Consider the following 24894-nt stretch of genomic DNA (forward strand, 5'->3'; position numbering starts at 1 on the left):
ATTAATAAGTATCTTGTGGAGAGCTACTTTGAGACTATGTAAATATCCTGTGTGTCATGAAACTTTAACTCATTAGTTTTGGCATCTACGGATGCTTCCTGCCTGAATCGATTATGACCAAGATGGTTCCCCAATGGCAATTGAGTTAAGTTTCAAAAGGATTCCCTAATTTCTGTGTGGAGAACAGGGGGAAGCAGGGAGACCAGCTAGGAGGCTTTCATACTAATCCAGTGAGAGATGGTAGCAATGGACATGCTGAGACGTGGTCAGATTTTTGGATATATTTTGAAGGAAGAGCTGGCAGGTATTGAGAGAAAAAGAGGAGATAAGCATGACTCCATGTTTTGCTCTAGGCAATGGGAAGACTGGAGTTGCTATTTTCTGAGATGGGATCGCTGCTCTAACAGAAAGACCTGGACTACTAGTGGCTTAAATCGGGTTGAAGCTTATTTATTGCAGTTGATCCAGGGCCCATGTGGCAGCTCCATAATCATCAGGGACCCAGGCTCCTTCCATCTCATTACTCTGGCAAAATAGGGCTTCCACCTCATGGTCCAAAATGGCTGCCTCAGGTCCTGCCATCATATCTGCCTTGCAGCCAGAAGAAAGGAAGAAAGGGGGCAAGTGTCTTTTCATTTTGAGTACACATGTCCTTTTTGCTCACATCTCGTCTAAGTCAGAACTTAGACACATGGCCACAGCTAGGTGCAGAGGAGGCTGGGAAATGATTCTTTGTTCTAGGTGCTCATGTGCCCAGCTATAAACCAGTGGCTCTAGTATTATGAGCAAGAAAGGAAGAATGTATGTTTGGGGAACAACTAGTCAACTTTCCCTAATGGGTCCTGAATGCTGCTCTTCCTACATCCCTTATGTCCCTCTCCAGTCTGTATTCTACATCTCACCTGGAAACAAAATTCCTAAAACATAGATCTGCTCATGACCTTCCATGGCTCATTACTCTTTCATGGGTCTCCAGTATCCTCTGAATTAAAGCCAAGCTTCTCAGCCTGGCATTTGAGCCATAATCTGGCTCCACCTTCCAACCACTCCAGCCTCATTCCTTCCACCCCATCCACACCTTACACTCCCACAATGTCCGCACATACCCGTGTGCTACCTTTTCCTTAAGCTGATCCCACAGTCCGGAGCATCCTTTCTGGCCTGAGGAAATCCTTTCTGTTTGTGTCACTGTGATACACAGTGCCATCTGCACAGGGCTTGGTGGAGGCGACATATCTCTGCTCTACATGGTGACAATGGGGATGGTTTGGAAGTTGGGGCAGTGTCTTGGCTGGAAAGGCTCAAACAGCTAGAGCATGGACCAATTAGGGCTCCTCCACCATCTGACCTTTTCTCTATGTGGTCTGTCCAGCATGGTAGCTTCAGGGTAGAGAAACGTGTTTCTTACATGTCAGATAAGGGCTCTGAAAATGCATGGAGAGAAAGAGAGAGAATGACTTGGGTATGATAAGCCCTCTGATGGGGGAAGAGTCCTCTCAGTACCTGGAACAGCAAGCAACGTTTATCAGGAATTTATTAACAACTTCAACAATGATAAAGGGATGCATGGCTTACCTGGTAGCCCGAAGAGATATTCTAAACACCTTGGGTGCATATGGGAATCATGTAGGAGGTCCTCAGAGGAAGGAATTTGGATGCATTGTTCTGTTTATAGTAACAACATTACAGCCATCAATGCTCTGGCATTTACTGTGGGTTAGATCTTTGTCATGAATTACTTTCTGTCATCCTTCCAAACTTTGTGACAGGGGCCAGCAAACTGTGGCCCACCACTTGTTTTTGTAAATAAAGTTTTATTGGAACACAGCTCTGCTCATTTGTTTGTATACTGTCTGCGGCTGCTTTCCTGCTGTAATGGCAGAGTAGTTGCAACAGGGACCAGATGACCCCAAAAGCTGAAATTATTTGCTATCTGGTCCTTTGCAGAAAATATTTGTTAACTCCTGCCCTAGAGGTAGATGATATTAGGAGACCAGTTTATAAAAGAGAAGAAAAAGGCTCAGAGGGGGATGCTTTATTCGAGGTTGAGAGAGTCAGCGTCCGTACTTTTTATTTTTAAAAAATTCCCTTATTTTTAATTGTGGTAAACTACACATGCCATAAAATTTACCATTTTAGGGGACTTCCCTGGTGGTTCAGTGGTTAAGACTCCACATTTCCATTGTCTGGGACACGAGTTGGATCCCTGGTCAGGGAACTAAGATCCCTCATGCCACTTGACGTGACCAAAATAACATAAAATAAAATAATAAATGAATTTTTAAAAAATTTACCAATTTAACCATTTTTTAGGGTCCAGTTTTATGGCATTAAATGCATTCACCTTGTTGTGCATCCATCACCACCATCCATCTCCAGAACTTTTTTTGTCTTGCAAAACTGAAACTCTGTCCCCATTAAAAAACATCTCCCCATTTCTCCCCCAACCCAGGCCCCGGGCAACCACTATTCTACTTTCTGTCTCTATGACTTTGACAACTCTAGGGACCTCATATAAGTGGAATCATACAGTATTTGTCTTTCTGTGACTGGCTTATTTCACTTAGTATAATGTCCTCAAGGTTCATCCATGTTACAGCCTGTGTCAGAATGTCCCTCCCTTTTAAGGCTGAATAATATTGCACTGCATGTATATATCATGTTTTGTTTGTCCATTCATCCATAAAAGGACACTTGGGTTGCAGTACCTGTGCTTTTAACCTCTGCCTTCCACTCCTTCTTATGGATGGTTTCACCTGAATAAGGAATAAACCTTATTCAGATGAGAAAATGCAGATGAACAAAAAGCAAAAAACAATAAAATCACCCATCATCCTGCCTGGCAGAGACCCCATGCAGAATATTATAGTTTTTTTTTTACTCTAAAAATATGCACATTAATATATAAGCTTAAAAAAGAGAATCAGCCTGCTTTTTCCCTCCCGCCCGTGTTGGTATTTAATGAAGGAACTCGGGATGTTCTTAAATATTTTTGAGCCTCATAAAGCTGTAGACAGTCTATCCAGGAACACGTACAGATGAATTAACTTTTACTGTCAGTGTCAGGAGATCTGTGAGGGAAGGGAACTTGTCTGACTTGTTGCTAAATTCCCAGTGTATAGTTCAAAGCCTGGGACACAGTATGTGCTCATTAAACAATTTTTAAGAAGGACTGTAGGGAATAGGAGAGAGTAGGACGATTCTCCTACTGACAGACATAGATGTTGGTTTTTATTTGTGCCAGTGTCTCGCTATTACAGAGAAACAGGGCTGTGAGGAACATTTTCCTATGTTTCTTTCCCAATGACCAATTATTCTCTTAGCATAAATTCTTCCAAGGGGAATGGCTGGGTCAAAGACTGGCACTGATGGGACTTCCCTGGGGGCACAGTGGTTAAGAATCCCCCTGCCAATGCAGGGGACACAGGTTCGAGCCCTGGGCCAGGAAGATCCCACATGTCACGGAGCAACTAAGCCCGTGAGCCACAACTACTGAGCCTGTGCTCTAGAGCCTGTGAGCCACAACTACTGAGCCCGCATGCCACAACTACTGAAGCCCATGTGCCTAGAGCCCGTGCTCTGCAACAAGAGAAACCACCGCAGTGAGAAGCTCATGCAACGTGACGAAGAGTAGCTCCTGCTCGCCTCAAGTAGAGAAAGCCCACGTGCAGCAACAAAGACCCAATGCAGCGAAAAATAATAAATAAATAAATGTTTAAAAAGAAAAAAAGATTGGCACCAATGGTTTTGCCATGTATTACTGAATGGCCTTTTAAGAAGGCTGTTCTAATTGACACTTCTACCAGCAGGTATGTATACCTGTTTTACCACATTCTTGCCAACACTGGGTATTATCATTGCTTCTATCCTGCCAATATGACAGGTGAAAAATATTATCTTATTATCCTAATGAGCATTTCTTTGATTCCCTGTAAGCCTGAGTAGTTTCATGTGCTTGTTGACTTTCTTTCTTTGCAAATTGCTGCTCATATTCTTTGCTTATGCTCCCCTCTCTCCCTGTTGGGGGTGAGACTATTTTTCTTATTGATTCATAAGAGCTTTTTACATATGAAGGATACTAACTGTCATTTTTGTGGGTAAGAGGAGACAGAAGTTGGCAGAGGGGAAGTCACTGCTCAACGTACACACCTAAGAAGAGGTGGAGCAGGAATTTGAAACAAGATCTGTCTAGATCCGTACCTGGGGTTCTGTACAGCCTCTGTGGAACCTTCCCCTTTCCCAGGTCTTGCCCACTAATATCCCAGGAGCTCTGAGTTCCCATAATCTCAGGAAAGGGAGAAATGGTTCATCAGACCCAGCCACACTTTCTACATCCCCAGCAGCAAACCTATTCTCTGCTTTGTTGTGCAGATTAAATATTTGGCATGTACTAGGTACTTAATAAACAGTAGCTGGTATTATTGCTTGTTTTTTTAATTATCTTCTCTTCAGACACATCTCTTGCCAGATGCCCACCCTTTCAAGCCAACCTCCTACAATCCCAAGCAAACTGCCTCACGACTCCTAGGCTTTGCATATGCTATTACACCTGTCTAGTTGTCCCTCTTCACTCAGCCCACTAGAAGAACTCCTACTCATCCTTCAAAACCCTATTTTGGTTTCCCCTGCTCTGGGAAGCCTTCCCTCAGTCTTAGGCTGAGTCTCCAATCACAGATCCTGGATCCTGGCTGTTGCTTTCCCTTTGGGTGCCCTGTTGTGTTTCCTGTGTCCAGGAGGGATTATATGACTCACTGCTGGCACTGCTGCCCCAGGACCTGCAGACTTCTTGAGCCCTCTGCATCATCACCCTCCCTGTGGCCCTGCTCAGTCTGCTGATCTACCTTGCCGGGGCCAAGTGCACCGCCTGTGTGGAGAACAAGGACTCCAAGGTCCACTTGGTGCTCACCTCCGGGATCATCTTTGTCGTCTCAGGGGTCGTGACCCTGATCCCCATGTACTGGAGAGCCCACACCATCATCCAGGACTTCTTCACCACTCCCCGATAGCTGAGGCCCCAAAGCAGGAGCTGGGAGCCTCCCTCTGTCTGGGCTGGGCAGCCTCTTGTTGCTGGGTGGGGGGCTGCCATGCTGCATCTGCCTCTCTGGGCGGGGGAGTCCCGGGGCTCCAGCCATTACATGGCCTGATACTTGGCATCCGCCCCACATACCTCCTCTCGCAGTCCCTCCAAGTACCCCACTAAGAAGTATGTCAATTTGGATAGGGGAGCAGGGGCTCCCACGACAGTGGGGCCTAACTCTCTGAGCTGGAGCCACAGAGATGGTGATTTTTTTAAAAAAATTAATTTGATTTATTTTTAAAATTTATTTAATTTTATTAAAAAAATTTAAATTGAAGTATAGTTGATTTACAATGTTGTGTTAATTTCTGCTGTACAGCAAAGTGATTCATCTCTACACACACACACACACACACACACATATATATACATTCTTTTTTTAATATATTCTTTTCCATTATGGTTTATCATAGGATATTGAATATAGTTCCCTCTGCTATACCGTAGGACCTTGTTGTTTATCCATTCTATATATAAAAGCTTACATCTGCTAACCCCAAACTCCCACTCCATCCTTCCCCCAACCCCTTCCCCCTTGGCAACCACCAGTCTGTTCTCTACATCCCTGATTCTGTTTCTATTTCGTAGATAGGTTCATTCGTGTCATATTTTAGATTCCACATATATTAAGTGATAGCATATGGTATTTGCCTTTCTCTTTCTGACTTACTTCACTTAGTATGGTAATCTCTAGCTGCATCCATTTTATTTATGTATTTTTTATACAATTTGAAAAAAATAAATTTATTTATTTTTGACTGCGATGGGTCTCCGTTGCTGGGCGTGGGCTTTCTTTAGTTGGGGCGAGTGGGGGCTACTCTTCGTTGCGGTGTGCGGGCTTCTCATTGCAGTGGCTTCTCTTGTTGCAGAGCATGGGCTCTAGGCGCGCTGGCTTCAGTAGTTGTGACACACGGGCTCAGTAGTTGTGGCTCGCAGGCTCTAGAGCGCAGGCTCAGTAGTTGTGGTGCACGGGTTTAGTTGCTCCGCGGCATGTGGGATCTTCCCAGAGCAGGGATCAAACGCGTGTCCCTTGTATTGGCAGGTGGATTCTTAACCACTGTGCCACCAGGGAAGTCCCTATACAATTTTTTAAATACAATTTTTAAAGGCTCCACTGCATTTACAGTTATTACAAAATATTGGCTATATTCCCCATGTTGTACAATAAATACATCCCTGTAGCTAACACCCAGCAGCTATCCCACTCGCTCACCCCTATATTGCTCCTGCCCCCCCACTGGCAGCCACTTGTTTGTTCTCTATGAGATGGTGATTCATGACAGCTTTGGGGTTGTTTTTGTCTCTTGTTTTTGCTTTTTATTTTGCAAAGTGTGTGTGTGTGTGCTTAATCCATTTGATAACCCACTTGGGCTCTGCTACTGGTGTTCCTCATCTGTGGATGATGGAGCCAAGAGGTGATGCTTCAGAGTTTCTAGATTTTCTCCACCCTGGACATCCCCATCTTAGAGACCAACCTGGAGCTTGCTGTCCAGGTGCTTTCATCCTGTCCCCAAGAGCTCCTGCTGTTGCTGGGGGCAGGGCCTCCCGAGACTTGTTGGGACAAGCCTTCCCTTCCTGGTCAGAACTCTGGAACCCCCTGGGGCTCTTGAGCCTCATGTAGCTCCGAGGAAAGTGGGTGATAAGTTACCAAAGAACTGCCCACCTCCAAGACTTCTGGATCCTCCATCTGAGTGCTGTGCTGACCCCTGGCCCTCTCATCTCCAGCTCTGTACACTTCTGCCATGTCCTGCCCCCACTCACCAGTTTTAACTAAATAAGCATGTTTTGTCTTGCTAAAAAAAAACAAAAACCTCTTGGGACATGTGGAAACAATTTATCGGTCAGATATTTGTCATTTCGTAAGTATTCTGAAGTATGCCTGTGGATTGTTGACAAACCTGATCCAATCATAAATCAAATGAGTTACTTGGGGTCAAATAATTTCCAAAACAAAATTATGCAAATCTTTTCAGTGTTTTTTTTCAGCTTTATTGCACTATAATTTACATGCAATAAAATTCACTATTTTTAAGTGAACATGCTGCTGAGATTTGACAAATATCAAACCCCCCTTTCCAAACCCCCCAGAAGTTCCCTTTGCAGTAATCACTTCCCCCACCCCCTCTGCCCTTGGTAACCACTGATCTTCATTCTCTCACTATAGTTTTGTTTTTCCTAGATTGTCATGTAACTGGAATCATACATATTGTGTAAATACCAGTAGTTCATTCCTTCTTTGGGGGGGGGGTAGGGGCCCGCACCACAGGGCATGTGGCATCTTTGCCGACCAGGGTTTGAACCCATGCCCCCTGCATTGGGAGCTTGGAGTCTTAACCACTAGACCATCAGGGAAGTCCTCATTCCTTTTTATTGAGTACATTGTATGAAGTTATTATGAATAACTTATTCCTTCAGCTGTTGATGGACATATCAATTACAAAATTGGGTTGCTTCCAACTTTTGGGTATTATAAGTGGGATGGGTTGAATTGCCTCGCCCCTCTCCCCCCACAAATTCATATGTTGAAATCCTAACCTGTAGTAGACCACAGAATGTGACATTATTCGGAAATAGGGTATTTGCAGATGTAATTAATTAAGATGAGGTCGTTTTGAATTAGGGTGAGCCTCTCCTCAGGCCCAGGAGTCCCGGTCCCTAGCCCTTCCCCCGTCAGACCCAGGGGTAGAGACCCCCAGCCTCTCCTCCCTCAGACCCAGGGGTCCAGGCTCCCAGCCCCACCTCCTTCAGACCCAGAGTGTATGCCCCCATGTCCTCCTGCCTCAGGACCCAGGAGTTTGGGAACCTCCCAGGCTAGTAGGTCTTAGATTCTGAGCATTGAAATTATCAAATTGTCCCAGAAAGTCAACGAGGAACACATATATTTATGTTCCTTATTTATTTTTATTGCAGTATAGTTGATTTACAATATTATATTAGTTTCAGGTGTACAACATAGTGATTCAAAATTTTTATAGATTATATTCCGTTTACAGTTTTTATAAAATATTGGCTATAGTCCCTGTGCTGTACAGTATATCCTTGTAGCTTATTTTATACATAGTACTTTGTAAGGAACATATTTTTAGAAGAGGAAACAAGCTGATACATTTGAAAGACACAGAGGACGGAAGTCTGAAAGCAGCAGCTGCAGGATTGGGACCGTGGCGTCCCTCCAGCAGCTGTGCGAGTGTGACGTTATTGGAACCGCGCGTAGGCCCCGCCCCCGAGGTCACGGCCTCGCCCCCGGCTCCGGAAACTTACGCTCACGGCCCCTTTCCATAGGTCCCTCCCCCGGAAGTTCCGCCCCGCTCGTTTCCGGAAGCCGAGGGGTCCAGCCGGGCTTGCACTTCCCCACGTGAATCCCAGGCAGCGCGCTCCTAGGACCGACCCCGGGCGCGGGTCTGCGGGCGGCTGCAGTGGAAACCCCCCCCCCCCGCCCCCCCGCTCCGGCCCGGTATGAACCGCTACATTCTGCCGCTGTCCGTGCTGGGCACGGCGGTGGGTGGCGCCGTGCTGCTCAAGTGAGTACGTGCGGGTCCCCCAGGCGCGGTAACGGCTGGCCGGTGGGCAAGGAGGAGGGAGGGAAAGCCGAGTGGAGATCGCCAACTCCTGGCCCACCCAGGAGTCCTCCAGCTCACCCGTCCAGCAGTGCTCCCAGAGAATGCGGGGGCAAGCCTGGTCCCCGAGAGGGCAGGTCACGGCCCAAGGTCACCCAGAGAAAGGGGCGGATCCGGGCCCTGGTAAACATTTTGGTCTAGTTGCTTCTGGACTTTTAATGAATTAATTCATTCATTCAGCGGACACTTATTGAGCACTTCCCATATGTCAAGTCCTGGCCCAGATGCAAGGAAAGTATGTACCACCTAAGCTCCCGTTGTCCGGAATTAGAGAAACAAATTAAAATTGTCCAAGTCAGTAAGTGAAAAGATCGTATTGCGTGGTATATAGACATACTGTAGTTCTTTCTTCTCTTTCCTAGGCTAATTCGTTTAATAAAAACAAGACAAAACGGGACTAAGAAGTAAAAACTATTAGGTGTAAAATAAGCTACAAGGATATATTGCACAACCCGGGGAATATAGCATATATTTTATAATGTTATAAATGGAATAGGTTATAAATGGAATATAACCTTTAAAAATTGTAAATCACTATATTGTACACCTGTACCTTATATAATATTGTATATCAACTACAATATAAAAATCCCCCCAAACGAAAAAACTGCTACCAAATATTCTATAGGAGCACCATTCAGTAGAACTTCCTGTGATCATCGAAATGTTTTACACTTGCCCTGTCCATTATGAGCCATACCGTGCGACTATTTTTTATTTATTTATTTTTGGCTGCGTTGGGTCTTCTTTGCTGCACACAGGCTTTCTCTAGTTGCGGCGAGTGGGGGCTACTCTTCGTTGTGGTGCGAGGGCTTCTCATGTTGTGGAGCACGGGCTCTAGGCACACGGGCTTCAGTAGTTGTGGCACGCGGGCCCAGTAGTTGTGGCTCGCGGGCTCAGTAGTTGTGGCTCGCGGGCTCTAGAGCGCAGGCTCACTAGTTGTGGTGCACAGGCTTAGTTGCTCCGTGGTATGTGGGATCTTCCCTGACCAGGGCTTGAACCCGTGTCCCCTGCATTGGCAGACGGATTCTTAACCACTGTGCCACCAAGGAAGTCCCCGTGTGACTACTGAGCACTTAAAAGTATGACCATGTTATGCTTATAGTAACAATATTGTATTGTATTGTACACTTAAAAATTTGTTAAGAGGGTAGATCTCATGTTACGTGTTCAGGATTAGCAATATGTAATATTACTACAGTTACACAAGTGATTAGCTGGGCGTTAGGCCAGAAGGTGATTGCACTATTGAAATACCTTTTTTTCCCCCTTAAGGCAATCAAGGATATACTCTAAATCTCTTTGAATAAATACCTTTGGGTTTGTTTATCTGCTCTATGATGAGGCTTCATTTTGAACTTGTTCCTCCTGATCTGATAAAGTCTTTTTTGTTTAGCTGGCTGATACCTTGTTATTTATAATCATTAAACAGCTGCTTTGTAAATATTAACTACCTTTTTTGGAAAGCTCTAGAAAATGGAAATAATTTTTCCTTATAATAAAATTCATCAGGGAATTCCCTGGCGGTCCAGTGGTGAGGACTCAGCACTTTCACTGCTGAGGGCCCAATCCTTGGTCGGGGAACTAAGAACCTGCAAGCTGTGTGAGTGACGTGGCCAAAAAAAAAAAAAAAAAAAAAAAAATCATCGGCTGCTGTTTTTTTTTTTTTTATAAATTTATTTATTTATTCTTATTTTTTATTTTTGGCTGCGTTGGGTCTTCATTGCTGCGCGTGCGCTTTCTCTAGTTGCAGCGGGCGGGGGCTTCTCATTGCGGTGGTTTCTCTTGTTGCAGAGCACAGGCTCTAGGCATGCAGGCTTCAGTAGTTGTGGCACGTGGGCTCAGTAGTTGTGGCTCGCGGGCTCTAGAACACAGGCTCAGTAGTTGTGGCGCACGGGCTTAGTTGTTCCACAGCATGTGGGATCTTCCTGGACCAGGGGTTGAACCTGTGTCCCCTGCATTGGCAGGCAGATTCTTAACCACTGCGCCACCAGGGAAGTCCCTTGGCTGCTGTTTTTATTTTTAACTCATGCTGATGTCTTTCAGTTCTGAAAAAGCTTAAAAATAAAAAAGTGCCAGCATGGGAAGAATAAAAGAAAACTGAATGCCCTAGGGGGGAAAGTGTGACTTTTTTTTTTTTTTAATTTTTATTGGAGTATGGTTGCTTTATTATGTTGTGTTAGTTTAGACTATTTATTTTTAATTAAATTAAAAAATTAGCCTCGGGGACTTCCCTGGTCCCCTGTGACATCTGTTTTGCTTTTTTTTTTTTTTAAAGAAATTCACGTTCTTTTATTTATTTATTTATGACTGTGTTGAGTCTTCGTTTCTGTGTGAGGGCTTTCTCTAGTTGCGGCAAGTGGGGACCACTCTTCATCGCGGTGCGCGGGCCTCTCACTATCGCGGCCTCTCTTGTTGCGGAGCACAGGCTCCAGACGCGCAGGCTCAGCAATTGTGGCTCACGGGCCCAGCCGCTCCGCGGCATGTGGGATCCTCCCAGACCAGGGCTCGAACCCGTGTCCCCTGCATTGGCAGGCAGACTCTCAACCACTGCGCCACCAGGGAAGCCCCCCCTGTGACATCTGAAAAGTCCCCTTTGACAAGTTCTGGGAATTAGGACGTGCACATCGTTGGGGGCCCTTATTCTGCTACTACGCCCACATTCCAGAGGCTAAATACTGGAAACAACCAAATGTCACCAACAGGGAACTGGCCAAATAAACAATGTCATCTCCACACAAGAGAAGGGCAACGTACAACACGGTGGCCACCAGCCACCAGAGACTAATTGTTTTCTTTTTTTAATTAATTAATTAATTTTTTTTATATTTATTTTTGGCTGCATGGGGTCTTCGTTGCGGCGCGCGGGCTTCTCATTGCGGTGGTGTCTCTCGTTGCGGAGCGCGGGCTCAGATGTCAGAGGTCACCGTGTTAAGGACCTTGAGATGGGAGATGACCTGGGTTATCCAGGTGGCACAACATCATCACAACGGTCCTTATAAGAGGGAGGCAGAAGCGTCAGAGTCAGGGACTGGAAGATGCTGTGCCGCCAACTTTGAAGGTGAAGGAAGGGGCCACGAGCCGAGGGATGCGGGCGGCCCCTAGAGTCTGGAAGAGGCGTGGGGACGATTCTCAGCTCTCCCTGGAGCCTCCAGAAGGCACACAGCTCTGCCGACACCTCGATTTTAGCCCAGTGAGACCCATTTCGGACTCTGACCTGCAGACTGTAGGAAATACCGTTGCATGGTTTTAACCCACTGAGCTTGTGGTGATCTGTTACAGCAGCCACAGGAAGCGAATACGGGGGGGTCTTTCTACAATGACGATTGTCTCGCTGTGCACGCTCCCCCACACCAGACCATGCTGAGTCCTTTACCTGTAACACGACACCGGTCCCATGGAGTTAGGCGATGTCGTTTCCATCTTTCCGTTGGGGGAACACAAGCTCAGAGAGGTCATTTCCCTGAGATCACAACAGTCAGGGGCACCTGTGGTGAGAGAGGACAGACAGACCGAACTGACCTGCCGTTTTTTACCTCCAGGGACTTTGTCGCCGGCGGGGCTTGTCCCAGCAAGACCACCATTCCCGGGAAGACCGTCATTGTGACCGGCGCCAACACGGGCATCGGGAAACAGACCGCCTTGGAGCTGGCCAAAAGAGGTGAAGTCCCGGTGGGCACCTGCTTCTCTGCCTGAGGCTCGGGCGCGAGATCTGGCGGTGGATGGTTTGATTTCCCGGGGGATGTTAAGGCATCTGATTCTTTTGGTTGGAAGTGGCAGAAACAAACTCACGCCGGCTGAAGCCCCAAAGCCTCGTGTCTCTGGAAGAGGGAAGGGCAGGTTCAGGGTCTCAGAGGAGGCCGTGGGCACTCAGCAGTTACTGGTTTGGGTTTTTCTCTTTGCATCGGCTGTGCCCTTTCCTACTGTAGTTGGACTCAGTCCCAATGGCTGGGTCAGGGCCTGGGTCAGAGGTTGGGGGTCAGGCTCTCCCAAGCTTACTGGTCAGGCGTTTTGTGGAAAGAATATCCTTCGATTTGGGTCTGTTTGACGTTTTTCTCATGGTCAGGCTGGGCTTATGGAGGAGAAATGCCCTCCTCAGCACATGCAGATGTCTTTTGAACTTGGAATCAGTGGGGTTTCCTGTGGGCTCAGGCACGAGAAAGGGAGGAGTTAAGGTTTTTGTTTGAACAGCTGGAAGACCAAAGCTGCCTTGGCTGGGACGGGGAGGCCAGGGCAGGGCAGGGGTGAGGGCTGGGGAGCCCGGAAGCGCTCCTTGGGCTGGTCGAGTCGAGGCGGCCGGTGAATGGGTCCCTGATGGACTGGCCAGGCCTGAGCTGCCTGTTCACCCCTGAGGTGAGAGCGGTGGGGGGCCATAAGGGCAGCCCTCCTGCCCCCCACACCACATGGGGTTTCCCCAAGGGGGGGACAGGTGCTCCTTTCAGGAAAAAGCGAGAAGGGAGGGGCTTCCCTGGTGGCGCAGTGGTTAAGAATCTGCCTGCCAACGCAAGGGACGTGGGTTCGAGCCCTGGTCCAGGAAGGTCCCACGTGCCACGGAGCCACTAAGCCCGCGAGCCACAACTACTGAGCCCGCGAGCCACAACTTCTGAAGCCTGCGCGCCTAGAGCCCATGCTCCGCAACAAGAGAAGCCACCGCCATGAGAAGCCCGCGCACCGCCATGAAGAGTAGCCCCCGCTCGCCGCAATTAGAGAAAGCCCACGCGCAGCAACGAAGACCCAGCGCAGCCAAACATAAATAAATAGATAAATTAAAAAAAAGAAATTTAAAAAATGAAAACAAAAAATAAGACAGCTAATTTATTTAAAGAAAAAGAAAAAGTGAGAAGGGAAATTGGGCCAACACACCCACTGTGGTCCCTTGAGAGCCAGGCTGCCACTGGGAGGGCAGGCAGATCCGGGACTTGATGAGTCCGTTCTGGACTGTGTGGTGGGGGGGCCAGGTGTGCAGGAGGCAGCTGGCCCAGATGTGCAGGGTGAGCCCGCGGGCCCACGCGGTCCGCATGCTTGCTGCCCATCCTCCTCGCAGTCCCTGTTTCTTCTCACTTTCCTAATTTGAAAAAAAAAGTTTAAAAAAATTAAATTTTTTCCTTTTTTTAAAAAAAATTTTGGCTGTGCCGCCCCGGCATGCGGGAACTTAGTTCCCCGGCCAGGGATGGAACCTGCGCCCCCTACAGTGGAAGCACGGAGCCTTAACCCGCTGAACCGCCAGGGAAGTCCCCCAAAAGTTTTCTCTTTAAAGGCTGTATTAAGATTTAATTCACACATTTAAAGTATACACGTCCATGGTTTTTAGCATATTCACAGAATTGTGCAACCGTCACCGCTTTCCATTTTAGAACATTTTTCATCACCCCAGAACGAAACCTGGCTCCTCTAAGCCATCATCCCCTAATTTCCCTTCCCCGCCAAAGCTAGGAAGCCACTAATCTTCCCTCTATGGATTTGCCTCTTCTGGACATTCCGGATAAATGAATCGTGCGCTCTTGTGTCCTGTGTCTGGCTTCTTTCACTGAGCATCACGTTCGTGAGGTGCATCCGCGGTGCAGATATGTTGGAATTTCCTTCCTTTTCGTGGCTAATATTCCACTGATGGACAAACCACATTTCACTTATTCATTCATCCCTTAAAAAATTTTTTTTTAATTAAAATTTTTAAAAAAATTTTATATCGGACTATAGTTGATTTACAATGTTGTGTTAGTTTCAGGTGTACAGCAAAGTGATTCAGTTATACATATACATGTATCTGTTCTTTTTCAAGTTCTTTTCTCATTTAGGTTGTTACAGAATATTGAGTAGAGTTCCCCGTGCTGTACAGTAGGTCCTTGTTGGTTATTTATTTTATGTATAGTAGTGTGTACATGTCAATCCCAGACTCCCAATTTATCCCTCCCCAGCAATATTCATTTATCCCTTGATGGACATTTGGATTGTTTCCACATCTGGCTATTCTGCATAGTGCTGCTGTGTGCATTTGAGTACACATTTTTGTGTGGACTTATGTTTTCATTTATCTTGGGTATCTATACTTAGGAGTGGATCTTTTTTTTTTAAATTTTTAAAAAATTTGTATTGGAGTATAGTTGATTTACAATGTTGTTTCAGGTGTACAGCAAAGTGAATCAGTTATACATATACATATATCCACTCTTTTTTTTTTTTTTTTAGATTCTTTTCCCATATCGGTCATTACAGAGTATTGAGTAGAACGCCCTGTGCTATACAGCAGGTTCTTTTTAGTTATCTATTCTATATATAGTAGTGTGTATATGTCAATCCCAATCTCCCAATTTATCCCCCCATCCCCTGGTAACCATAAGTTTGTTTTCTACATACATGACTCTACTTCTGTTATGTAGATTACTTCATTTGTACCCTTTTTTGGATTCCACATATAAGTGATATCATCTTATATTTGTCTTTCTCTGTCTGACTTAGTTCCCTCAGTATGACAGTCTCTAGGCCCATCCATGTTGCTGCAGGTGGCATTATTTTGTTCTTTTTATGGCCGAGTAGTATTCCATTGTATACATGTACCACATCTTCTTTATCCATTCCTCTGCTGATGGACATTTAGGTTGCTTCAGGAGTGGAAATTTAAAAAAAAATTTCATTAAAAAGTTTTTTTTTTTTTTTGGTCTGGCTCTTCCAGGAGGTACCATCATTCTGGCCTGTCGGGACTTGGAGAAGTGTGAGGCGGCAGCCAAGGAGATTCGAGGGGAGACCCTTAATCACCACGTCAACGCCCGGCACCTGGACTTGGCCTCCCTTAAGTCCATCCGAGAGTTTGCAGCGAAGATCATTGAAGGTGAGAGGGATGACGCTGGCCTCGTGGGGTGAGGACTTGGGCGGCCAGGCTGTGAGGAGGGAATTATACCAGGCAGGTCCTAGAGCCAGGTATTGGTCGCCACCTGTTTTCGTTCGGCCTTTGGGTAAAGATTTTACATTTTTTTCTCTTCTGACATTTTCACGTTTACGTGGGGGAAAGCAAATTAAAAGAATAACATTTCATGACACGTGACCATTATATGGAATTCAGATTTTATTTTATTTTGGCTGTGCCACATGGCTTGTGGGATTTCTTCTTCTTCTTTTTTAAAATTTACTTATTTATTTATTTATTTTTTGCTGTGTTGGGTCTTCATTTCTGTGCAAGGGTTTTCTCTAGTTGCGGCGAGCGGGGGCCACTCTTCATCGCGGTGCACGGGCCTCTCACTATCGCGGCCTCTCTTGTTGTAGAGCACAGGCTCCAGACGCGCAGGCTCAGTAGTTGTGGCTCATGGGCCTAGTTGCTCCGCGGCATGTGGGATCTTCCCAGACCAGGGCTCGAACCCGTGTCCCCTGCATTGGCAGGCAGATTCTCAACCACTGCGCCACCAGGGAAGCCGTCTTCCTTTTTTTTTTTTATAAATTTATTTTATTTATTTATCTTTTGCTGTGTTGGGTCTTCGTTGCTGCTTTCTCCAGTTGTGGCGTAGGCTTTCTCCAGTTGGCGGTGAGTGGGGGCTACTCTTTGTTGTGGTGTGCAGGTTTCTCATTGAGGTGGCTTCTCTTGTTGCAGAGCACGGGCTCTAGGTGCGCGGGCTCAGTAGTTGTAGCGCACGGGCTTAGTTGCTCTGCAGCATGTGGGATCTTCCCGGACCAGGGCTCAAACCCGCATCCCCTGCATTGGTAGGCGGATTCTTAACCACTGTGCCACCAGGGAAACCCTGGCTTGTGGGATCTTAGTTCCTGGACCAGGGATGGAACCCACGCCCTTGGCAGTGAAAGCGCAGAGCCCTAACCACTGGACCACCAGGGAGTTCCCAGAATTCAGATTTTAGTTTCCATAAAGTTTTATTGGCATGCAGCCATGCCCATTGGTTTACGTATTATCTGTGGCTGCTTTAGTCCTGGGAGGGCAGAGTTTAGTAGAGACAGACCATATCGCCTGCAAAGCCAGAAATATTTACTACCTGGTCCTTTACAGAAGAAGTTAACTGACTGCTGTCTAGGAAAACTAAGTCCTGTATGTCCTTGGATCCTACAAGAAGTAGAGGCCAAGGAGGGAGGAAGAGTTAGTCAGGTGGAGTAGGGCAGAAACACTGATTCAGCCAACATTTCCGGAGGCTCTCTGGCTCTTGGGTGATGCAGGTGACACAGACGTGAGTCAGATTCAGCCTCTGCTTCCAAGGAGTGCCTGGGCCGGTGGGGGACACGGCCGTGACAATAGGTAACTAAGGGTTAGTGCAGAGAATCTGGAACTCCCACATTCTTTGCTGGGTGTTTCTTTTTGCAAATCCAGGGATCAGGCTGGCATTTCTCTGCACTTCCGTCACGTTGATGCCTGACTCACTCTTTTTGCTCCCCACCACATGGTCTCAGAACCACTTACGAATTTATTTTTTTCAAACAGGAATAACACTTGGAGGGTTAAACGTTCAGAAAGTGCAAATGGGGATACAGCAAAACCTCTTCCCGCCACGCCTGCCATTAGCTCCCAGCATGCCGTCCTCAGATGTGTTCAGTGCTCCATGTCTTGTGTGTCCTTCTGGGGCCCATTTATGCATTTATAAAGCAAACGGGGATACACTTGCCCTTGGCTTTTTTGTACAAAGCGGAGCCTGTTATATACCCGGTGCTGCCCCTTGCTTTTTCTCCCCGGTTCTATCTTGGAGATCGTTGCAGGCAGAATTTTTTCCTTCTTTTCTTGTGGCTAGCTTGTGGTTTTTTTGTTTTTTTGGTCTTTTTTTTGGCCACTGCGTGGCATGTGGGATCTTAGTTCCCTGACCAGGGATGGAACCCGTGCCCCCTGCAGTAGAAGCATGGAGTCCTAACCCCTGGACTGCCAGAGTATTCCTGTGTGTGTATTTTTTTAATTTTTATTGAAATATAGTTGATTTACAGTGTTTTTGTAGTTTCAGGTGTACAGCAAAGTGATTCAGTTATATACACACACATGCTCACACATACACACACACACAAATTCTTTTTTAGATTCTTTTCCATTATAAGTTATTACAAGATATTGAATATAGTTCCCTGTGCTATATAGTAGGTAGGTCCTTGTTGGTTATCTATTTTATATATAGTGATGTGTATATTTTAATCCCCAGCTCCTAATTTATCCCTCCCCCCCTTCTCCTTTGGTAACCATAAGTTTGTTTTCTAGGCCTGTGAGTCTATTTCTGCTTTGTAAATAAGGTCATTCGTATCATTTTTTTAGATCCCACATGTGATATCATATGGTATTTGTCTTTTTCTTTCTGACTGACTTCACTTTGTGTGAGAATCCTCTAGGTCCATCCATGTCGCTGCAAATGGCATTATTTCATTCTTTTTTATGGCTGAGTAATATTCCATTGTATATGTGTACCACATCTTCTTTATCCATTCCTCTGTCGATGGACACTTAGGTTGCAGAAAGTACTTGTCGAATGGATAATAACGAAGCTGTTCTACCCAGCAGGTTCTATTATCACCCCTTTTACAGAAGGGGAAACTGAGTCACACATTTGTCCTCACCCCTGTCTTCCAGAGGAGGAGCGAGTGCACATCCTGATCAATAATGCAGCCGTGATGCGGTGCCCCCACTGGACCACCGAGGACGGCTTTGAGATGCAGCTTGGCGTTAACTACCTGGGTGAGGATGCAGGCTGTGTGGCGTCGGCCTGGGATGTGAGCAGGAGTCCCCGTGGGCCAGGCACAGGCTCCGGGAGGGGTCTTCCTCTCTCCGGTGTGGCCAGGCAGCCGTGAGTAGGGTCACCTGGCAGCTCAGGGAATCGCCTGTTCATCGCTGGACCCTCAGTCCTTCGGACCTTCCATCAGCCTCTTGGCCATTTGTCCCTTTGTCTGTCTGTCCTCCAGTCTCTGTCTGCCCTTCTCTCACTGTGTCAGTTTATCTGTTGTCACCCTGAATGCATCTGCAGTCCATTAGTAAGGGTGATGGATGTTGGGTGGACACCAGTCATATAGGATTAGGGCCCACCCTAATGACCTCACCCTAATGGCCTCATTTTACCTTGATCACCTCTCTAAAGACCCTCTCTCCAAATAAGGTCACATGCTTATGTACTGGAGGGTAGGGCATATTTTTTTAGGGGGGTTGGGGAGGGTGACACAATTCACCCATAACACATGTGACTTGTGACTACCCTTCACCCCCTATGGGCTGGGACTTAAGTCATGTGACCTGATGGAGCTGCAAGGGAGTCTGGGAAATGTAGTCTTTCACTGGGCAGTCTCATGCATAACCCAAAATTCTATCACTGAAGAAGAAATGGAGAAAGAATTTTGGGAGACAGAAGGCATTCTCTTCTCCAGCTGACCTCATAGAGGGTTATCACAGGGCTTTGTGATAATTTGTTGTCAGGAATGTCTTGTACATTGTAGGATTTTTTTTTGCCATGCCACACGGCTTGTGGGATCTCAGTTCACTGACCAGGGATTGAACCCTGACTGCAGCAGTGAAAACCCAGAATCCTAACCACTAGGCCACCAGGGAACTCCCACATTGTAGGATTTTTAGCAGCATCCCTGGCCTCCACCCACTAGGTGGCAGTAGCACTCCTCTACTGTCCACAGTTGTGATGATCAAAATTATCTCTAGATGGTGCCAAATGCCTGCTGGTGGGGGGCGCAAAGTTGGACCGTGTTGAGAAACATGGGTTATGGGAGGATGAAATAAGGTGATGTTCTCAGTATGGTCCTATGCACGGGACAAGAATTCAGTGAAAGTTATCTTTTCGTTTTCCATCCTCCAGGTCACTTTCTTTTGACGAACTTGCTGCTGGACAAGCTGAAAGCCTCTGCTCCTTCGCGCATCATCAACCTCTCGTCCTTGGCCCACGTTGCTGGGCACATAGACTTCGAGGACTTGAACTGGGAGAAGAGGAAGTATGACACTAAGGCAGCCTACTGCCAGAGCAAGCTGGCCGTTGTCCTCTTCACCAAGGAGCTGAGCCGGCGGCTGCAAGGTGCGTGTGGTGAGCCTCGCTGGTCTCCCCTTTCCTTTAGCTCCGAGCCTGAAACAGTCCTGCTGTGACCCTGGGTGGATGGGAGGTCAAGCATTGGCTCCAGGACCGAGTAGGCAAACGTATGACACACTTACCACCACGCTCCCCGCTGGTGGGTGAAGCAGACATCACTAATCAATCACAGCATTCTTCTTCTCTGCTCATCCCGGACAGGCACCTGAGCCTTTGGTGCTCTAGACCAGTGAACCTTTGGCAATATCTGGAGACATTTTTCGCTGTCAGTTTGGGGAGCAGGGGCGGGTTGGGTGATGTTCCTGGCATCTAGTGGGCAGAGGCCAGGGATGCTGGTCAACATCCTACAGGGCACAGGATAAAGAATCATCTGACCTCGGTGTCCATAGTGCTGAAGTTGAGAAGTCTGCCCTTTGCCTTTGCTTCTCAAAGAGTCAGTAGACCAGCAGTGTCAGCTCACCTGGGTGTTTGTCATAATTGCGGCATCTCAGACCCCACCCTGACCCACTGCTTCAGACTCTGGGGTGGAGCCTGGCGGTCTGGGCTTCTCAAGCCCTCCAGGTGATTTTTACACACTGAGGTTCAGAGGCTCTCCCTGGACAGCCATGAGTCAGAGCTGCCTTGCAGGTGAAACCGGGGATGTGGAGGCTTCAGAGCAAGAGGGCGACATGGATTCAGGGGGAGCCCCCTAGGATGGTTGCTATCAGCCTTCCTGGTGAGGGGTGAACCTGATGTCTGCCTGCCTCACTTTTTCCTTCTCTCCCCAGGCACGGGCGTGACTGTCAATGCCTTGCACCCCGGCGTGGCCAGGACAGAGCTGGGCAGACACACGGGCATGCACAGGTCCGCCTTCTCCAGCTTCACGCTCGGTAAGTCCCCTCCTGGTCTGGGGTCCCTTAACCGAACCCCTGTCCTCCTAGCTTGGGGCTCAGGACCCTCAGTGTATTAGGGTCTTCCTGAGAAACAGAACCAATAGGATAGGATATACATAGGTATTTAGAGAGATTTATTAGGGGGGATTGGCTCATGCATCTGTGGGGGCTGAGAAGTCCCAGGGTCTGCTCTGTACGCCAGAGGCCCAGGAACGCTGACGGTGTAGTTGCAGTACAAACCCAAAGGCGTGAGCACCAGGGGAACTGATGGTGCAAGTCCCGGTCCAAGTTGGAGGGCCAGGAGCGCCAGTGTCTGAGGCCAGGAGGAAATGGATGTCCCTGCTCAAGGAGAGAGAGAATTCGCCCTTTCTCCACCTTTTTGTTCTATTTTCACCCCCAACTAATTGCATGGTGCCCACCCACATTGGTGAGGGTGGATTTTACATAGTCTATTGATTCAAATGCTAAATCTCTTCACACCCTCACAGACACCCCAGAAATAATGTGTTATCTGCTCTCTGGACATCCCTTAGCCCTGTCAAGTTCACACATAAAATTAACATCACACTCAGGGGCTTTGCTCTGCCCCTTGCCCTGTATCTTCCTTGGTACTGAGTCACTTTCATATGTCTACCCAGCCTGCCAGCCTCAGAACAGCCCTGGGAAACAGGCCAGAGCCTGTTTGATGAGACTGTTTCAGAGGTGGAGGTCATGGAGCTGACTTCCTGGAGTCCGGGCGTGCTTGGGGTAACTCCAGTTTCATCCCAGACTAGCTGGGCCACCCATCAAAGTGACTTCTCTCCGAACCTCCCTTTCCTTATCTGCAAAATGAGGGTCATGGTAGTACCTGCCTCAGTGGGGAGGATTAGATGAGCCCTCGCTAAAAGGGCCAGCACAATTCCTGGCCGAATAAATAATTAGAGCTTTATAACTAGTGTTCATAATCCTGAAAAACATTTAGTTGTTGGGGGCTAGGTATCAGGGACCTGAAGCTGAAGCTGGCACTGGAGACACTCAATACACAGAAGCTACTTTAAAGAAAGATCGGGTGGGGTGAGGACTTGGGGCTGACATAGAGGAGGGGGACCTTCCGTTTGCCTGGGAAAAGCCAGGGGGGCTTCCTGGAGGAGGCAGCTTTCAAGCTGGTCCCTGCATCTGGAATTATTTGTCTGGGCAGTGCCAAGGAAGGGAGCTCCTGGTGTTGGGAACCAGAGGGGCAGAGGCCTGGAGGAGAGCTCTGTGGGACTCCAGGGAAACTTCTGGCCTTCGTGGGCCCTGAGCCACCTGGGGTGGTGCTGGGCTTTCTGTATCTTCCTCTCTGAATGTGTGGACTGAACTCTCTGTGGGCCGATGCAGGGCCCATCTTCTGGCTGCTGGTCAAGAGCCCCCAGCTGGCGGCCCAGCCCAGCACCTACCTGGCCGTGGCGGAGGAGTTGGAGGGCGTTTCTGGAAAGTACTTTGAGGGACTCAAAGAGAAGGCTCCGGCCCCGGAAGCTGAGGATGAGGAGGTAGCCCAGAGGCTTTGGGCTGAAAGTGCCCGCCTTGTGGGCTTGGAGATGTCCTATGGATCCTCTGAGAGGGGACAGCCCCTCCCCAAATAACTTCTGGGAGCAGGTATGAAAGCCACCAGGGAGGCAGTCACCAAGATGGAACAGCAGCCAACCAAAGCTGGCTGCCATGCCCGCAGCACCCTCTAGGTGGCAGTATTGGCCAAGGAATGCTGGCGGCCATGCCCGCAGCACCCTCTAGGTGGCAGTCTTGGCCAAGGAATGCTGGCTGCCACGCCTGCAGCACCCTCTAGGTGGCAGTATTGCCCCTTTTCTGGCCACAATGGATTGGACAGCAGGTGAACACCTGACCCAGGGGCTGGCTGGTACAGTGTGCCCTGCTGCCAACAGGTGAGCTGGGCCATCAGATGCCTCCCTTGGGAATCCAAACCAGGAATTTTGGGGGGCAGCATCAGCTCCCTCTGGTGTGGGCCATGTCAGGGACTGGATGGCCGTGGGCAAGTTGTCTGGCAGATGCTTGAGTTCATGGTCCCCCGTGGGACCTTGCACACCTCCAGTCTCCTCTCTGAGCCTTGGTTTCTCCAGCTGTAAACTGTGAAGGATAACCTGACTACCTCATTGGATGGCCGTGAGTTACCGCTGGGCTTGGAGAATGGCAGCTGCATATTCCTTGCCGTTGGATGTTCACCGAGGGCCTTCTGGGTGCCAGACCCTGGCAAGGTGCTGGGGATGCCCCCCAGGAACAGACCGACTCAAATCTGGCCTTGTTATCTCCGAGTCACGCTGGGGACAGCACGGTGGGGAGGAACCACTGGGGAACCAGGCTGCCTGGGATCACGACCTTCCCTCCAGTTCCTGTGGGGATTTCAACTGTAGACGCTCAAGCTTGCTCTTTAATAATAAAAAGAAAAAATTTAACTGAGTCACAGCTTTTATTTTCTTCCTCGTGCGGGTGTGTGGTGGGAGGTGGAGGAGGGGCAGCGCCAATGAGCTGAACAGGAAGAACTTGTATTTATTGCATTTAGGAAACTGGGTCAGTGGTTTAAATATTGCCAGGGCAGTAAACCACTCAGAAGTTCAGACTTTTGGGGGAATTCCCTGGCGGTCCAGTGGTTAGGGCTCCGCACTTCCACTGCGGGGGCCACGGGTTTGATCCCTCGTTGGGGAACTATCCCACGTGCTGCACAGTGTGGCCAAAAATAAAGAAAAAGAAAAATTCAGACTTTTAGAGACGAAAGGTGCCCTTCCCTCCTTTCACATGGCAACAGTCGTTGAAGTCTGCGGAGAAATGGGGCTGACACTCAGTTCGGTCACAGCATTGAAGGGGGCACTGCAAATCTCAGTAATCAAGATAAAAATGTTTTAACGTTAAAAAATGTAATATATGAGATAATTGTGGGGCACTGCTCCACATCCTACAATACACAGAACGACAGAGAATGATCGTGTTCCAAATGTCGTCAGTGCTGAGGGCGGGGAGTGGTGGAAGAGGAACTAAAGATGACCCAGTGCTTCATAAACACAGTGAGCTTTCCTTCTGTTACCGCATCAGATGGAAAATAGCCAAAGGACGTGTGGGGTGACCTGGCCCTGGTAGGTAGCTTTGAATGAACGCCACCTCCCTGTTTGTGCCCAGTGTCTTCTCACTCTGTGGGCTGGACCTAGAGACTCATTTCTTTCTTTCTTTCTTTTTTAAAAAAAATTTTTGGCTCCGCCGGTCTTAGTTGCGACATGCAGGATCTTCATTGCTGTGTGCAGATCTTTAGTTGCGGCATGTGGGATCTAGTTCCCTGACCGGGGGTCGAACCTGGGCCCCCTGCATTGGGAGCATGGAGTCTTACCCACTGGACCACCAGGGAAGTCCCTAGAGACTCATTTCTAACAAACAGAATAGGGCAAAGGGGATGGACGTGGACCGTGGGATTAGGTTACAAAAGGCTGACTTCTGTCTTGCTGGCCCGCCCCCCCCCATCCCCACTCGCCAGCTGCCATGCTGTGGGCGGCCCTTGGAGGGACCCGAAGTGGGTCTCTCTGGGCTGAAATCAAGGAGTGAACAGTTCTGAGAGAAAGACAAATACCATATGATATCATCATATGTGGAACCTAATTAAAAAACGATACAAACGAACTTATTTACAGAACAGACACAGACTTACAGATATCAGAAAACAAACTTACGGTTACCAAAGAGAAACGTGTGTGTGAGGGGGAGGGATAAATCAGGAGCTCAGGATTGACATACGCACACTACTATATAAGATAACTAACCAACCGGGACCTACTGTATGGCACAGGGAACTCTACTCAGTATTTTGTGATAACCTATATGAGAAAAGAATCTGAAAAAGAATGAATACGTGTGTACGTATAACTGAATCACTTTGCTCTACACCTGAAACCAACACAACATTGTAAATCAACTACACTCAAAAGTAAAAAAAAAAAAAAGTGCACAGGTATGGTTCCTTCTGGAGGCTCCCAGGGAGAACCTGTTTCCTTACGTTTTTCCAGCTTCTAGAGGCGCCTGCACTTCTTGGCCTGTGGCCCCTTCATCTGCAGAGCAGGCAATGGCAGGCCAGGTCCTTCTCACGCTGCCATCTCTCTGTTTCTCCCGCTTCGCCTCCATGTCCTGTTTTTAAGGACTCTTGTGATATCACTTGGCCCATCCAGATAATCCAGGATCATCTTCCTCCTTTAAAGTCAGCTGATTCGAAACTTTAATCCCATCATCCACCTTAATCCCCCCTTTGCCATGTAAAGTAACAGGGTTCTGGGGAATAGGATGTGGACATCTTTGGGGGGACCCACTTTTCTGCCTACCTCTCTGTCCTTTTC

The 24894-nt window shown here is 47.8% G+C and overlaps 1 protein-coding gene and 1 pseudogene across 7 annotated transcripts in view; both read left to right on the forward strand.

The window, feature by feature from the left end:
- The first annotated feature begins 1566 nt into the window (after positions 1 to 1566).
- On the forward strand, positions 1567 to 8458 carry LOC118885373 (annotated as a pseudogene).
- Positions 8389 to 24894, forward strand: part of RDH13 (retinol dehydrogenase 13) — a 28573-nt gene continuing 12067 nt past the window's right edge. For 2 of the 7 annotated variants that reach the window (XM_036832664.1, XM_036832667.1), the window contains exons 1-6: positions 8401 to 8598; positions 12237 to 12355; positions 15365 to 15520; positions 18230 to 18334; positions 19455 to 19676; positions 20447 to 20548. In XM_036832664.1, the coding sequence (XP_036688559.1) occupies positions 8534 to 8598; positions 12237 to 12355; positions 15365 to 15520; positions 18230 to 18334; positions 19455 to 19676; positions 20447 to 20548 (769 nt within the window). In that variant the 5' untranslated portion in view covers positions 8401 to 8533. Of the gene's footprint in view, positions 8599 to 12236; positions 12356 to 15364; positions 15521 to 18229; positions 18335 to 19454; positions 19677 to 20446; positions 22972 to 24894 lie in introns of those variants that run through there. The other 5 variants (XR_005017378.1, XM_036832666.1, XR_005017379.1 and 2 more) reach the window with 5 other exon arrangements.

This window comes from Balaenoptera musculus, chromosome 19 (genome assembly GCF_009873245.2).
Source record: "Balaenoptera musculus isolate JJ_BM4_2016_0621 chromosome 19, mBalMus1.pri.v3, whole genome shotgun sequence".
Taxonomy (NCBI): Eukaryota; Metazoa; Chordata; class Mammalia; order Artiodactyla; family Balaenopteridae; genus Balaenoptera; species Balaenoptera musculus.